This window comes from Oncorhynchus masou, chromosome 30 (assembly GCF_036934945.1).
Source record: "Oncorhynchus masou masou isolate Uvic2021 chromosome 30, UVic_Omas_1.1, whole genome shotgun sequence".
Lineage (NCBI taxonomy): Eukaryota > Metazoa > Chordata > Actinopteri > Salmoniformes > Salmonidae > Oncorhynchus > Oncorhynchus masou.
In genome coordinates, this window is record NC_088241.1 from 33268008 (window position 1) to 33285639 (window position 17632).

The 17632-nt window shown below is 44.3% G+C and overlaps 1 protein-coding gene across 8 annotated transcripts in view; it reads right to left on the reverse strand.

Moving 5' to 3' along the window:
* The window catches only part of LOC135522551 (SWI/SNF-related matrix-associated actin-dependent regulator of chromatin subfamily D member 3-like), a 64378-nt gene that overhangs the window by 11404 nt on the left and 35342 nt on the right, over nt 1–17632 (reverse strand). For 6 of the 8 annotated variants that reach the window (XM_064948922.1, XM_064948918.1, XM_064948919.1 and 3 more), the window contains exons 2-7: nt 11237–11427; nt 9469–9558; nt 5456–5498; nt 4010–4132; nt 3432–3554; nt 1633–1728 (exon numbers count right to left, since the gene is read on the reverse strand). In XM_064948922.1, coding sequence (XP_064804994.1) covers nt 1633–1728; nt 3432–3554; nt 4010–4132; nt 5456–5498; nt 9469–9558; nt 11237–11427 — 666 coding nt within the window. The remainder of the gene's footprint in view (nt 1–1632; nt 1729–3431; nt 3555–4009; nt 4133–5455; nt 5499–9468; nt 9559–11236; nt 11428–17632) is intronic. The other 2 variants (XM_064948924.1, XM_064948927.1) reach the window with 1 other exon arrangement.

The window sequence follows — 17632 nt, forward strand, 5'->3', positions numbered from 1 at the left end:
TTTTTTCACACTAAGGTGTTTAAAGGGAGAGCATGTTTGTCTGCCAGAGAGAGAAAAAGAGATGAGAACAATTCTAGAGCTAATTCAGGGTCAGGTATGCAGCTGAGATAGAGGAGAGGTCAAGGGTAATACACAACATGAAGAAAACCTTGTGGGGGAAAAATGTCTCTTCATAATTATACGAGGATCCATGTTAAACCTTTTGGTTTCTCTAATACAATGACAGGAGAGCGATCGCTGAGATCATTAGCAAAGACACCACTCGACAAATACTTGTGGGGATTATTTGTTAGAATTTGGTCAGTGAGAAGTTTGCTGGATTTTGTATTAACCCGTGTGGGTTATGCAATCGGTTGAGTCAGGTTAAAGTCAAGTAAAATATTCTTAAAATGGTCTGAGGCCAGAAGAAGCCAATCTAAGTTAAAATCCCCTAAAACTACAAATTCAGATGAAATAAAAGGTTTTAAATAATTAAATAGTACCAACATGGTGTCCTTTGTTGGGCAAATTAGCTGTCAATGTTAACTTCATAAATCAAACCTCACTCTGAATTGACATTCACATACAGCCTGGGTAAGAAAAGTTAGAGGATTTACTTTCAACGTTATTTAGGTCGTCTACACAAATGAGTATGGATGCTGAGCAATGTCTAAATGTGTTCAGCTGAAACGTACACAGCTTGTTTCCAAATCTAAGCACGGTACATAGAGGTAGGCATTTGGATCGTAAACTTGTTCTCACTGAAGTGCATTACCCCGCATTTACCAGTAGGTGTCCCTGTTTAACTTGGACTGTGGCGTCACATTGTATTTCAATATACCCCTTTATTTAGGTTGATGGCATGACGTTGAAACGATGACGTTGATTCAAACATTTTACTATCAACATTGAAACAAAGTCAAATAAAATCTGTCGAATCAAATATAAAATTCAACCATATGGAATTTTCTATGCAATTTCAACATATACACAGTTCTGATGATTATATTGAAATTAGATTGATGTAACAACCTGTAAGTCAGGTTAAGTTGAAGTGTACCCTAATTTCAATGTTTACAAGGCAGGTTGAAATGAGACGAAAACAGCACTGGTTGATGACTTTTTTCAAATCTAATGTATTTTCCATGTTGATTCCACTTCACAATACGTTGACAAATTACATTGAAATAATGTTGATTCAACAAGTGTGTGCACAGTGGGTAGTGTATTTATTTTCTCAATCATAGCTAGCCTATGGCCTAATCTTCTACAGGGGTGTACATTGTGAGCTGCATTGTAACTAAAGATACGATGCCAAGAGTCTTTAGTGGTTAAACACTATAGTTAACCCCTTGTTTGCCCAAAACCTGCTGAATAGATCTGGATGAGGCTGAAGACCATAGAATTAGAATGAATAGAACGGATGTCCTCATTCATGTTAATTACGCCATTATGAGTGGACTGGGCGCCATTTTGAGGGCCTCCAAAACAGTAAAGCACAAAGCGTCCTCAACTGACATTCCAAAAAATATATTCCATTCTCATTCTATTTCTATGGGCGGAACACAGACAGGGTAAAGGAGACGAGAGTGAGACAGAGAGGACAGAGGGTGCAGGTATATGGTCAGCGGTCATCAGGGAACATGAACTCACCTCTACAAGGTGGTTGTCAGGACCGTATAGGTCTTTGTCCAGCTCAATCACCAGGCTCTTGAAGAAAGAGGAGAATTTCCTTTTCAGCTTCCCAGGCTATGAAATAAAGAGAGGTGGTTAGTTTAATGTGGACGGAACATTTGGGCTGGTATGAACATTTGAAGAGTAACACAGGACAAACTCACACACACACACACACACACACACACACACACACACACACACACACGTTTACATTGTAGATAGGGTTTCCCCACTTTGCAAAGCAGTTTGTTGTAGTCTGAAATATGCATACTTTCTTTATGAAACAGGATTTCTCACCACTATTTTAAAGTGGCTAATGCCTGAGAATGCTAGTCCCGGATGTTGCTTATTGCATGCAGCCAATCAAGCTTCAGCAGTCTGTTTACTAACCCTGGCTGAACGCGGGGCGTAACATCAGGAAGTAGCATTGTCCACTCTAGCATGGTGTTTCATAAAGAAAGTATGCATATTCCCCCCCGTCTTCTAAGAAATAAATGGATTCCTTTGTAGCCTGAATATAGTATATTTTATGTACAAACCGGTCCACGGGGGATACAAGTGTATAGCCGGCTGCATGCATTCCCTTTGGACGGTAAGATGAAACTCCATAGCGCCATCTGCTGGCCTTTGGGCTAGGCCCTTGTTTGTTTCCTGGTTACTGAACATCTATCTCCGGGAGTGATTCCAACTAGACCCCTATGCACTACTGTTGAACACCTGCCTTAGATAACTTGATATACTGTTGTCATTGACTATAGCAACATTTCTAGAACCACAAAGCAGTGATATCATTAAATTTACTGTAGGCCCTAGGGCAAGGGGATGACCAAAGACATAGAAGGGACCACATACAATGTGAAAACAGGATATTCTCAGAGTCCACTTCCTTAAAAGTGGGCTGAAAATATTTGTGGGCTCAGAAACCTCAAATAGTCCAAACCACTGAAATGACAGCCTTGACTCAAAACTGATGAAGTCGATCTTACTCTGTGAAAGAAATCTATGGTCATCTTGCTTTTCATGTTGCAGAAATAATCTGTGCAAACTTTTAGCGAAACATTTATCATTCCTCAGAAGGCCTAACAAAACAAACAAATCTTGTTGGTGACTGAAGTGGGCCGACTGTGGAATTGTGGAGATATGTTAGAACTATACAAGACTGCCATACATGAATGTGTGGCAAACACGCCACAAAGCAGCTCCTGGATCAAAGAGCTTGCAATATTCATACTTGGTTGAATGATTGAGACAAGGCCACAGATTTTTTTAAAGGTATTTCAACATGGTGAAAAGTACATTTAACCCACCATGCTGCCACATTTCAAATATAGTTCCCCATAAAATAGCAGGTTAGCGGTTTTCGTCATGAATCTTGTTCTGGAGGCAGTTCTCCAGAGTGGTCACAAGCTGGCAAATCCACAAAGTGATAAAATCTGGTGGTAAACTTAACCCTAACCACACTGCTAACCCTAATGCTTAACCTTAAATTAAGACCAAAAATCTTGTTTTCATGATTTTTTTTACAAAATCACTCACTTCTGTCTCCATGACAAGACTCATCACAATAGGCGTCAACCTGCCAGAAAATATGTACTGATTCAGTGGTGGGGATACAGCTCAAAAGAAACCGGGCATAATCGCTATCATACATAGAGGAGACTTCACAATGAGAGGGGGAAAAAAAAACATACTTTTCTAAACAAAATCAAACAAACCAAATCACAATGAATTGATCCAGTGATATTCCATCGTCCTACAGGAAGTAGAATACTCACATCATCTAGTAGCTTCCCCTCAACCCGCAGCTCCCATGATGCAATACTGCCATCCGAGTCGTCAGCGTCGGGCTTGGCAGGGTTGAAGGTGTTGGAGATGTACAGCCTCAGTTTACGCTTTTGCTGTCGACACAAACACAAAGACACTGTTGGAACCAGTGGACACATCAGTCTTGGCCACTTTGGTACCAAAGAAAAATACAGAGATGTTTTCATGTTCCGTTGTTCAAAGGGCATAGTATGTTCGTATAGGGAAAGGGAATACCTATGTAGTCAGTTGCACAACTGAATGATTTCAACCGAAATGTGTCTTCTGCATTTAAGTCCACCCCTCTGAACCAGAGAGGTGCAGGAGACTGCCTTAAATCAACGTCATCGGCGCCCAGGGAGCAGTTGTTGTTGGGGGGATAACTGCCTTGCTCAAGGGCAGAACGGCAGATTATTCCACCCTGTCAGCTTGAGGATTCTAACCTTTGGGTTACTGGATCAACGCTCTTAACCGCTAGGCGACCTGCTGCTGCTCGTACAGTAAAGTATATTATAGTAGTGAGATACTTCAGGCCTATGATGCGTGTTACCTTCATGGGTCTCTTCAGGGCTTCCTGGATGTCCACCCGTTTACGCATGATGGTCTGGTCCAGTTTACGTTCGAAGGCCAGCAGGTCCATGTAAGCCTGTGACTCAGGGACCAGCTCACGAATCTGATCAGAGGAGAAATCAAACTACCAACTCTTAGAGTCTCTGACGCAATATACTCGATCATATAACACAATGCCCGTGTATTGCTTTCTAAGAACAAGAATCCTAGTATCCAGTCAAATTGAACTGGGAAAGAAAGATAGTGACAATAAGTCGTGGTATTGACTGAGTTTAGCGTTTTAAGCTTCATTAAGGTAAGGCTTTCTGCCATCAAAGCATGTCTGGCGTCTGCAGTGCAACGGTGACTGTGTTCTCTCAAGCCACCATTTTCCACAAAAAACCTTTCCGTCCTTCTGTTACAGGAGTGACGCACCTAATGTAGGTGACAGAGCGGGCAGTAGTGCCCACAGGAGCTGTGACTGCTCAACACCACTCACTAATTGGTGCACAAGTCCTGCCTTTAGTGGTGCTAAGTCTGCATTTGAAATGCAGCAGGCGCATCAGCGCGAACCCCACCCCTACCCAACCTGCCCCTACCCTCCTTGACACATTACCATACTCATCCCCAGATGGGAGTCCGCACTCTGCCAAGGCTACTTACCAAACTGGGCACAGACTCCCAGATTCTCCCACTGCATTACCCCTCTCCATCCTTCTAATCTGTCTGTCTCTCCCTTCATTGTTCCCTCGATCATCTCATTCCTTCTCTACCTGCATCTGTCTGTCACCAAGTTGAGGTGTAGTGCAGACAGAATGCAGTGCGGGACATTCCCTGTCCCTGAGCCATGCAGCCATCTTCATCCTCTGTCTGGCTTGTGTTACGATAAGACCCACAGACTACAGAGACACTCATAGGAGAGGCTGGGATCAGTATGGGGCTCCAGTCCAGTGCCACCAGCAGCAGCCTTTACAAAATCAATGTCCAGGCTGCGCAGGGCTGAGACGGGGCAGGGGGGGCATGAAGGGGAGAGCGGCGGTTGTGGCGCATGCAGGCAGAGGATAGTGGCTAGACGTGGGTTTGTTTAGCCCTGACGCGGACCACACACTAGACCCACCCTCACCTGTGGAGAAGATGTGCCTCCTCAATTGCCTCCTCGAAACCCGAAAGGTTGTTTTATACTGGCTCTGTTTCCTACCAGTCTATTGATTATTCCATTTGAAAATAAGAGGAATCATTACAACAACGGTGCCCTGCGCCAAGCCTCTGATCACCCGAGCATCTCTTTACGCTCCATTTGCAATAACACATAATCTTCTGCCCCTCCAAGCCCCTACATCAAAAACTCAAAAACATGTCAAAAACATGTTCTATTCAACAGAGAATGGATAACAACACGCAAACACTCGAGTTAATGGGAGAAAAATACAAATATACGCAATCTCACCCTCTGTGGGAGAATCTTGTCTGCCATTTTCCTTCTCTTGGCGCTACAGAGAGGGAGAGAAAGACAGAGAGAAAATGGAAAAAGAGAGCATGTTACTATGGTGACTGATAGCGTAGCACCCAGGCCATCTGCTAAAATGCTGGGCCACATCCAGCACCCCAGTGTCCCAGCTGTGTGTGTGTGTGTGTGTGTGTGTGTGTGTGTGTGTGTGTGTGTGTGTGTGTGTGTGTGTGTGTGTGTGTGTGTGTGTGTGTGTGTGTGTGTGTGTGAGCAATGCGGATGTGTGTGTTTTGGGGGATCCAGCAGAGGCAGGACTACGGTATACCACCTGGAGAGCAGGGACCAGTGACACATCTAATACCTCATGCACACACACACACCTCATGGTGTACCATCCAATGTACAGTATAGCCTTCTCTTTATTAATGCTGTATATTGTTTGTATGTTAGTGAATGTTGGCTCCTACGCCAACTGTGGCCATCTCCAGATCCAAATATGTTATGTGACCCCCAATAACAACGCTTCTGAATCCAACTTCTTTCCGATGAGGAGAAAAGTACAGTCGCCCATAACCCTTGTGATCTTATGTGAAGTTAATGTGACAACATGTAAAAACATGTGATACCATAAAACCACACGTGGCAACATTTGAACGAGACAAAAATCTCCAGGGGACCATGACACCATCCCAAGAATGTCATTGCCCTTTCGAGAAAACCACAGGATGTGGACAATCACACGCTTTCACATTTCCACATGTGTTGCTTGTGGAATCTGGTGATCTGGTGACATAATCCAACGGTTGGGAGAGTTATAGTCTGAGGATATGGAGTACTGTCAAACTGCACTGCTATTTTAGTGATCAGTTATTCTGACTCATCTGTTATCATTGATTTCATTTACTTTATTTCAGCATTTCCAGTTTTTTTTGTACAGTTGTTGACAGGGACATGGTGGAGTAGCAGAAAGATTGGAATGCTGAGTTCAAATCCCAGGTTTGTTTTGTTATTTCACCTTTATTTAACCAGGTCGGCCAGTTGAGAACAAGTTCTCATTTACAACTGCGACCTGGCCAAGATAAAGCAAAGCAGTGCGACAAACAACAGAGTTACACAAACAAAGGTACAGTCGATAACACAATAGAAAAATCTATGTACAGTGTGTGCAAATGTAGAAAAGTAGGGAGGTTAAGGCAATAAATTGGCCACAGAGGTGAAATAATTTCAATTCATCATTAGGTGAGGACATGTTGAATTATAATTACTGTATAAATAAACACACACAATTTCAAAGTGTGTCAAATATTTCAGTTGAAAACACTATGTTAAATGCACTGTATGTGTACCATAACGACATGTTTTCAGGGCATTACCTGTGAAATCTCATGTGGGAAAAAAAAAAAAAAAAAATTGCCTTTCGGTAGCATACTTGTCATTCTTTGGGTATGAAAAAATTTGAAAATATAATAAATATTTGAATTTATTGTCTTGGACATAATTTGTGTTACAAAACTTGATGGATTTACTTACCATTGGTCCCAGCTAATGCACGAGGTGTGCTGGTATGATTAAGATGCCGAACCTTTCTAGTTCGGTTCTGCAGCTGCAGTCTGTGCCTCCTCAGCGACTCTTGGCTTACATATATGTTTTTGTTATGAATCGGTTATTGCCGGAAAAGTGGTGCATTGTTAATGTTGGGCCCAGATACTGATTTGAGAGAACAAGTTTGAAATAGTGTCATAGGTTTGTGCTCTCTCAAGCTTCCTCAGTACGTCTGGTTGGGGTCCAAGGGATGTCATTTTGGAAGCCCTGTGTTAAGTGAACCATAGGACAGAGACAGATGTATATGCTTGGGACAGATACAGTTGAAGTCAGAAGTTTATATATACACCTTATGCAAATACATTGAAACTCAGTTTTTCACAATTCCTGACATTTAATCCTAGTAAAAATCCTCCAAGGTTAGTTAGGATCACCACTTTATTTTAAGAATGTGAAATGTCAGAATAATAGTAGAGTGATTTATTTCAGCTTGTATTTCTTTCATCACATTCCCAGTGGGTCAGAAGTTTACATACACTCAATTAGTATTTGGTAGCATTGCCTTTAAATTGTTTAACTTGGGTCAAATGTTTTGGGTAGCCTTCCACAAGCTTCCCACAATAAGTTGGGTGAATCTTGGCCCATTCCTCCTGACAGAGCTGGTGTAACTGAGTCAGGTTTGTAGGCCTCCTTACTCGCACACGCAGTTCTGCCCACAGATTTTCTATGGGATTGAGGTCAGGGCTTTGTGATGGCCACTCCAATACATTGACTTTGTTGTCCTTAAGCCATTTTGCCACAACTTTGGAAGTATGCTTGGGTCATTGTCCACTTGGAAGACCCATTTGCGACCAAGCTTCAACTTCCTGACTAATTTCTTGATGTTGCTTCAATATATCCACATAATTTTCTTTTCTCATGATGCCATCTATTTTGTGAAGTGCACCAGTCCCTCCTGCAGCAAAGCACCCCCACAACATGCTGCTGCCACCCCCGTGCTTCACGGTTGGGATGATGTTCTTCGGCTTGCAAGCATCCCCCTTTTTCCTCCAAACACAACAATGGTCATTATGGCCAAACAGTTCTATTTTTGTTTCATCAGACCAGAGGACATTTCTCCAAAAAGTACGATCTTTGTCCCCATGTACAGTTGCAAACCATAGTCTGGCTTTTTTATGGCAGTTTTGGAGCAGTGGCTTCTTCCTTGCTGAGCGGCCTTTCAGGTTATGTCGATATAGGACTCGTTTTACTGCGGATATAGATACTGTTGTACCCGTTTCCTCCAGCATCTTCACAAGGTCCTTTGCTGTTCTGGGATTGATTTACACTTTTCACACCAAAGTACGTTAATCTCTAGGAGACAGAACACGTCTCCTTCCTGAGCGGTATGAAGGCTAAGTGGTCCCATGGTGTTTATATTACTTACTATTGTTTGTACAGATGAACGTGGTACCTTCAGGCATTTGGAAATTGCTTCCAAGGATGAAACAGACTTGTGGAGGTCTACAATTTGTTTGCTGAGGTCTTGGCTGATTTATTTTGATTTTCCCATGATGTCAAGCAGAGGCACTGAGTTAGAAGGTAGGCCTTGAAATACATCCACAAGTACACCTCCAATTGACTCAAATTATGTCAATTAGCCTATCAGAAGCTTCTGACGCCATGACATCACTTAGTGTGTGTAAACGTCTGACCCAGTGGAATTGTGATTATGAATTATAAGTGAAATAATCGGTCTGTAAACAATTGTTGGAAAAATCACTTAGGACATCTACTTTGTGCATGACACAACGGACTTGACAAAACTATAGTTTGTTAACAAGAAATTTGTGGAGTGGTTGAAAAACAAGTTAATGACTCCAACCTAAGTGTATGTAAACTTCCGACTTCAACTGTATAGTATGAGGATATGTGAGTAATGTTAAACTGTATTAGACATTGGCACACCAGCAGAGACCTCAGACTCACTCAGACGTCTTTTAACAGGGCAGGGCAAAATAATTAGTTTCAGGCCAAATGCTGAAACGCATTAGAGCAACATCGAGGGCTGGCCTGGTTACATTTCAAAGGGATCTGAGAGGGTCATAAACTGGGAATCACAGCCCTCTAGAGATTATGAAACATTGCATCTTACCAAAACATAAAAAAACATAGTTGATTAAATAGGTGTTAGGGCATCCTTTGGTATAGCTGACATTCCTAAAAGAGACACTTGCAGCATAATTTGTTCCCATCATGCCATGCTTCAGTCTACAGCATGCATCTTCACATTCGGAGGTACCCTAATGAACACCTGGTAAAGCTTTCCTCATGGGTAGACAAACATAGGGGTTTGTTTGGGGTAACATTTGGGGGTGGGTTGACCGAGCCTACACTCGGAAGTGCTGGGGTTGGGGGTCAGGGGAGAGGGCAGGGCGGCGAGTAAAAACGTGTCAAAAAAAAAACGGACATGCAGCAGAATAAACTCCTACTTTGATCCGAGCGTTGGATCTGATTGGGCATCTCTCATGTCCATCTGCCTCGCTGGCATCTCATTGGCTCCAGGGAATCCCACTGGCTTCCTAAGGGTTGATGTGATTTGAAGGTTCTCTGATTAAAAGAGGTTGGTTGGTGGGACAACACACTAGTGGCAGCAAGCAGGATGTCTGTACTGAAGGACAAATTCGTGGTTGTGTGTACGTACGTCTGTGTAGGTGAGGGTGCGTTAGTATCGGTGCAAGTGTGGAGGTAGTATGTACAGGCATCAGTGTGGGGTGCATTTGTGTGCATGCACACACAAAGTGAGAGAGGAGGACATAGTGGATCCTGGTGATCAGTGGATCTGGGGGCCTCATTTGACACTTGTCTAACAGGGAAAGGTTCTCATTGGACAGTGGGGAATCATGCTTCACTCACTTCAGTGTTTAGATGGCACACTAACAACAATCAGACACATTGGTAATGAACACACTGGGACTAAGGCACAGACTAGCACACCGTGGAACAGGGAGTGACAGAGAAGCAAAAACACCCCATCTAGTCCTACTAGGATCCAGGTCGAATTGATAAAAGTAGGCTTACTGGGCATATCTGAATGCTTCAATGTAGGCCTATAGTCTTTGTGGGTTTTCTATGTGTAAGGTATAGCTGCACCTGAAGCTTTTTCACAAATTATAGGGCTGTCCTATAATTCTCAGCCCAAAACATCCTTCCTATTGTCTACAATGCAAAAAGTACCAAATTAAATCTGATCTTTGACTCGACTGCAATTACATAATACTATTTATAGCATCCTTGTAAATTGAAATTTGAATATGCCCTATTTTTAGAAGCATGGCAGATTTGTATGGGTAGAAAAGTGCTGGCTCGACAGGACGAGCTCAGGTGCATCTAGCCAATAGCCATACGGTTTCAATGACACTGCAAACACAGGTGGCTGTGCTTGTGCTGGGCTGTTGGCTGGGGAGGGGGCTGTCAGCTGCCAGAGGACAAGCATATGCTTTGCCAGAGAAAGTGTCACCTACTGGGTCACCCTCGGACATCGATCGGGCAGGCCCTCAACGGGAGGGAGCCGTGGGGGTAGGGGTGGAGGGCCGACATAGGACAACAATTTTCCTGGCCCTTGTTTGACAAGGCTGCTTAATTGTGAGTGGATCAATTGCACTGCGGATACAGAGGGAGAGAGGGAGAATATTGATCTACTCTCTAATAACTACACCTGGCTCTATCACCTCCCTGAGGAATTACTCAGGGCCGGTGGTGTACATGTGAAGCCCAACACAATGTGGGTGTGGTTCTGAGGAACTGTTTTTGTGACTGTCAAGTATTTTCAGAAGCCAGTTCGTGGGACAGACTGATTAGTTTTGGCAGAGATTTTAGATCTCATAACCCAGGTTAGCTCTTATTCTGAGGAGTGTAGATGGTTTCCACAATATGCTGATCATGATAGCTAACAGACCACAAAACAGAGGTCATAAATGTCGCTAAACCTAAATCGCCAAGTGTAGATAAGGGGTGAACAGTGTCAGAGAGTCGTGGATAGGTTGCAATACTAAGTAGTAGGGGGAGCACAGATAAGAGAGAGAGCACTCACAGCACAATGCAGGAGTGAGAAACACTCGGTCTGATAGATGGTGAATTGCAGTTATTACACACAGAAACATGACCAGAGGCAGGCATGGAGTAGAGAGGGCTAGTAGGTTGCAGAGGTGAGAGGGGACGGCGGTTGGATCTTGGATGAATCCTGGCCATGTGACTCACTTTCTGGCCCGGTTCTGTACGTTCTGCTGCTGCTGGTTCTGCTGGGAGGGGGCAGGTCTCTTGCGGCTGGGCTCCATGACCGGGGTGGGCAGGCCGGGCCGCACCGTAGGGCTCCCACTGTACGGGGGGCCGGGGGGGCCCATGGGGGCACCCTGGTGGGGCATCCTAGCTCCAGATGGCATTCCAGGACGCTAGAGATGACAGGAGACACTTTATTAGTTACTCTGCACATTTCAAATACACAGAAGTAGGGCTGGGCGGTATACCGTATTTTACTATATACAACGGTATTGATGCTCAGGCCGGTTTGGGTTTTTAACTTTACCTTCTATTACGGTATTTCAATGTTTGGTTTGTTAAATGTGATACGTAACTCCAGCGAATTTAATGTCCGTTTTTATGGTTCACTCTGTTTGCTACTTGAGCCGTCTTTCTCCCTCTCCTCTTGCTGCAAGCCGCGTCCCACACCAAGCCTGCCCTGTCAATCAAGGAGAGAGCAGCTGCTCGACCACGGAGTCACAAGCACTTTCTTGCCGTTCACTCTGTAGTCTGCATGGTCAGATAGACGCAGAAAGATGGCTGTGACAACGATGCTGCTTTTTATAAGTGTTCTATAAATACACTATTCGTTTGTGTATCTTACTGTGTAAAAACTACTGTCTGCTAGTTTGTCTTTAGCAAGTTCTATTAGCCACTCATGCTAATCTCTAGTTAGTACATTTAGCAAGCTAGCTCGTCAGCTAAGAGTCAGCGCAAATGTAGCTAGCTAATACAGCCTGGTCACAGATAGAACAATAAACTAGATGTTTCACAGGATGTATAAATGTGAAGCTTCTGGTTGGCGATGAGAGGAAGCCCAGTTGCCGGCAGTGGGAGAAGATTAGGATTTTGGCAGACATTCTGCAAATTCTCATCAATTAAACATTTGATCTCAATACAGTACTGTTCCCAAAACAATAATTTGTTACGAACAGAGTGGACTTGTTTAGCAGACTTTACCCTTTGCCAAAGTTTCAAAACAGTGATATTATTTACAATGAGTACAAGGACGAATTGAATTATTGCACACGTCACAGAAATATGCAAATACATGCTAGAACGTGCCAATAGGATCTCGATAGCTCGTGCCTGGCTCTGCCTACCTCCTTGCTTGTTCTACCAACTATGGTTAATTTGCTCACATTGGAAACAACAGGCTGTGGTCTATCTTGGGTTAGTTATAAAAAATATGTTGCATGTTACCAGTGCTGGTGTAGTCCTAGATAAACATGTTGGTTGTGCAACAGTATCTTCTAAATCGGATAAGCATTAATATGTTAGTTAGCTAGCTACTTGAGGTAAGAAAACATGTCATGTAACATCTATTACGTTCCCCTGAAAACACTGAACAACACTTTGGTTCCTACCCCGTCAAGTCCTCCCTGGCTTATTCATTCATTGTCATGTAAACAACAATGTATTCAATGTGCTCCCCGCTATATTCCAACGGTGGAAAAATAATCTAACTCTTTGATTTCAACAGTTCACCAATTAACTATGCCTAGACGTTTTGCACATATCATGCAGCTCTGCTTGGAACAGTGTGGAAATTATAACTAAAGTGCAGGAAATGATGAAATTTGTTTTTATTTCAAGTTGGATTGAACCGTATAAAATCATCCGAATGGAGAAAGCCCCATTGAAATCACTGTTAATGTGGTGCCACCCTAGAGTCATGAACTACTCAAAGCATATTTAGAATGTGAAAAATATTGTGATATGATATTTTGGTCATATTTCCCAACCCTACACAGACGTCATGGTTTGGTATGTAGTATACACTCATATGACTGGTCTGTATCAGGAGTGTTAAGCCAGGACTGGAACTAAATCATGCACATACCAATGCCTTCCAGGACCGGGAAACCCTGGTTTATGTCCTAGCCCAGGTGTAATTTACTCCAGTGAATCCATTAATAAAACATTGAATGAATGAAAACAAGTCGCATAGGAATCATTACACATGAATACTTACTCACTCATGCATTTCTTATTCTTGCTGATAGCAAGATCACTCAAAACACACCCTGAAGAATGGGCTAACAGTGACCACACACACACACACAAAATGACCAAGTGGCCAACAATCTAGCAGCGGCCTGCAACCCTGTGAAACTGAAGGGGGGGGGGCAACACCTGTGGCTGCCTGTCAGTCACGCCGTGTGTCTGTCCCATGGCAACAGCTGTTGTCCCAGGCTGTGTTTGATGCCGTAGCGAATTGCCTGGCTGGAGATGGAATCAAAATGGGGTCAAAAAACTAAACCCAAAGAGCTACCCAATGAGAGGAGAGAACCCAAAGAGCTACCCAATGAGAGGAGGGAACCCAAAGAGCTACCCAATGAGAGGAGGGAACCCAAAGAGCTACCCAATGAGAGGAGGGAACCCAAAGAGCTACCCAATGAGAGGAGGGAACCCAAAGAGCTACCCAATGAGAGGAGGGAACCCAAAGAGCTACCCAATGAGAGGAGGGAACCCAAAGAGCTACCCAATGAGAGGAGGGAACCCAAAGAGCTACCCAATGAGAGGAGGGAACCCAAAGAGCTACCCAATGAGAGGAGGGAACCCAAAGAGCTACCCAATGAGAGGAGGGAACCCAAAGCGCTACCCAATGAGAGGAGGGAACCCAAAGCGCTACCCAATGAGAGGAGGGAACCCAAAGCGCTACCCAATGAGAGGAGGGAACCCAAAGCGCTACCCAATGAGAGGAGGGAACCCAAAGAGCTACCCAATGAGAGGAGGGAACCCAAAGAGCTACCCAATGAGAGGAGGGAACCCAAAGAGCTACCCAATGAGAGGAGGGAACCCAAAGAGCTACCCAATGAGAGGAGGGAACCCAAAGAGCTACCCAATGAGAGGAGGGAACCCAAAGAGCTACCCAATGAGAGGAGGGAACCCAAAGAGCTACCCAATGAGAGGAGGGAACCCAAAGAGCTACCCAATGAGAGGAGGGAACCCAAAGAGCTACCCAATGAGAGGAGGGAACCCAAAGAGCTACCCAATGAGAGGAGGGAACCCAAAGAGCTACCCAATGAGAGGAGGGAACCCAAAGAGCTACCCAATGAGAAGAGGGAACCCAGAGCTACCCAATGAGAGGAGAGAACCCAGAGCTACCCAATGAGAGGAGAGAACCCAGAGCTACCCAATGAGAGGAGAGAACCCAGAGCTACCCAATGAGAGGAGAGAACCCAGAGCTACCCAATGAGAGGAGAGAACCCAGAGCTACCCAATGAGAGGAGAGACCCCAGAGCTACCCAAAGAGCTACCCAATGAGAGGAGAGAACCCAGAGCTACCCATTGAGAAGAGAAAAATCAATGAGTTACCTAATAGAGCCCCACAGTGGAGTTGTCACAATACCCATAAACTAGCAGTCAAACAGGGAAATGGTTCCAATAGTCATTTTTCTCAGAGAATTTGAGAAACACTTAAAATAAGGGCTGTGTTTCGTGTAGGCTTACCCTGGCGTGACGTTTTGATAACCATGCAAATCGCTATCGGACAAGGTGACTTTTATAAATATATTTGGCTCCATTTAATCAAATCAAATTTTATTTGTCACATACACATGGTTAGCAGATGTTAATGCGAGTGTAGCGAAATGCTTGTGCTTCTAGTTCCGACAATGCAGTAATAACCAACAAGTAATCTAACTAACAATAACCAAAAAGTAATCTAGCTAACAATTCCAAAACTACTACCTTATAGACACAAGTGTAAGGGGATAAAGAATATGTACATAAGGATATATGAATGAGTGATGGTACAGAGCGGCATAGGCAAGATACAGTAGATGGTATTGAGTACAGTATATACATATGAGATGAGTATGTAAACAAAGTGGCATAGTTAAAGTGGCTAGTGATACATGTATTACATAAAGATGCAGTAGATGATATAGAGTACAGTATATACGTATACATATGAGATGAATAATGTTGGGTATGTAAACATTATATTAGGTAGTATTGTTTAAAGTGGCTAGTGATATATTTTACATCATTTCCCATCAATTCCCATTATTAAAGTGGCTGGAGTTGAGTCAGTGTGTTGGCAGCAGCCACTCAATGTTAGTGGTGGCTGTTTAACAGTCTGTTGGCCTTGAGATAGAAGCTGTTTTTCAGTCTCTCGGTCCCTGCTTTGATGCACCTGTACTGACCTCGCCTTCTGGATGATAGCGGGGTGAACAGGCAGTGGCTCGGGTGGTTGTTGTCCTTGATGATCTTTATGGCCTTCCTGTGACATCGGATGGTGTAGGTGTCCTGGAGGGCAGGTAGTTTGCCTCCGGTGATGCGTTGTGCAGACCTCACTACCCTCTGGAGAGCCTTACGGTTGTGGGCGGAGCAGTTGCCGTACCAGGCGGTGATACAGCCCGACAGGATGCTCTCGATTGTGCCTCTGTAGAAGTTTGTGAGTGCTTTTGGTGACAAGCCGAATTTCTTCAGCCTCCTGAGGTTGAAGAGGCGCTGCTGCGCCTTCTTCACGATGCTGTCTGTGTGGGTGGACCAATTCAGTTTGTCTGTGATGTGTACGCTGAGGAACTTAAAACTTACTACCCTCTCCACTACTGTTCCATCGATGTGGATAGGGGGGTGTTCCCTCTGCTGTTTCCTGAAGTCCACAATCATCCTTAGTTTTGTTGACGTTGAGTGTGAGGTTATTTTCCTGACACCACACTCCGAGGGCCCTCACCTCCTCCCTGTAGGCAGTCTTGTCGTTGTTGGTAATCAAGCCTAACACTGTTGTGTCGTCCGCAAACTTAATGATTGAGTTGGAGGCGTGCGTGGCCACACAGTCGTGGGTGAACAGGGAGTACAGGAGAGGGCTCAGAACACACCCTTGTGGGGCCCCAGTGTTGAGGATCAGCGGGGTGGAGATGTTGCCTACACTCACCACCTGGGGGCCGTCAGGAAGTCCAGTACCCAGTTGCACAGGGCGGGGTCGAGACCCAGGGTCTCGAGCTTGATGACGAGCTTGGAGAGCACTATGGTGTTAAATGCCGAGCTGTAGTCGATGAACAGCATTCTCACATAGGTATTCCTCTTGTCCAGATGGGTTAGGGCAGTGTGGTTGAGATTGCATCGTCTGTGAACCTATTTGGGCGGTAAGCAAATTGGAGTGGGTCTAGGATGTCAGGTAGGGTGGAGGTGATATGGTCCTTGACTAGTCTCTCAAAGCACTTCATGATGACGAAAGTGAGCTCTTTTTAGTTTTGTCTGTAGGCAGGGATCAACAAAATGGAGTCGTGGTCAGCTTTTCCGAAAGGAGAGCGGGGCAGGGCCTTATATGCGTCGCGGAAGTTAGAATAGCAATGATCTAAGGTTTTTCCAGCCCTGGTTGCGCAATCGATATGCTGAAACAATTTAGGGAGTCTTGTTTTCAGATTAGCCTCGTTAAAATCCTCGTTAAAAGCTACAATGAATGCAGCATCAGGATATATGGATTCCAGTTTGCAAAGAGTCAAATAAAGTTTGTTCAGAGCCATCGATGTGTCTGCTTGGGGGGGGGGGGAATATAATACAGCTGTGATTATAATCGAAGAGCATTCCATTGGTAGATAATGCGGTCGACATTTGATTGTGAGGAATTCTAAAACAGGTGAACAGAAGGACTTGAGTTCCTGTATGCTGTTGTGGCCACACCACGTCTCGTTAACCATGAAGCATACGCTCCCGCCCCTCTTCTTACCAGAAAGATGTTTGTTTCTGTCGGCACGATGCGTGGAGAAACCAGCTGGCTGCACCGACTCAGATAGCGTCTCTCCAGTGAGCCATGAAGCAAACAACGTTACAGTCTCTGATGTCCCTCTGGAATGCTACCCTTGCTCGGATTTCATCAACCTTGTTGTCAAGAGACTGGACATTGGTGAGAAGAATGCTAAGGAGTGGTGCACGATGTGCCCGTCTCCGGAGTCTGACCAGAAGACCGCCTCGTTTCCCCCTTTTACGAAGTCGTTTTTTTGGGTCGCCGGCTGGGATCCATTCCGTTGTCCTGGGTGAAAGGCAGAACACAGGATCCGCTTCGCGAAAGTCATATTCTTGGTCGTACTGATGGTGAGTTGACGCTGCTCTTATATTCAGTAGTTCATCTTGACTGTATGTAATGAAACCTAAGATGACCTGGGGTACCAATGTAAGAAATAACACGTAAAAAAAACAAAAAACTGTATAGTTTCCTAGGAACGCGAAGCGAGGCGGCCATCTCTGTCGGCGCCGTTAGTGTCTCAGATCTGAAAAGTAGACATCATTCAAGACGACAAATCCTTGCGAGCTCCTGCACGTCATCTCTAGCTGACACCTTTGCTATCAGGTATTGTGTCAATTTAAAACTTGCACAAGGCAGTTCACAGAATTGTCAATTTA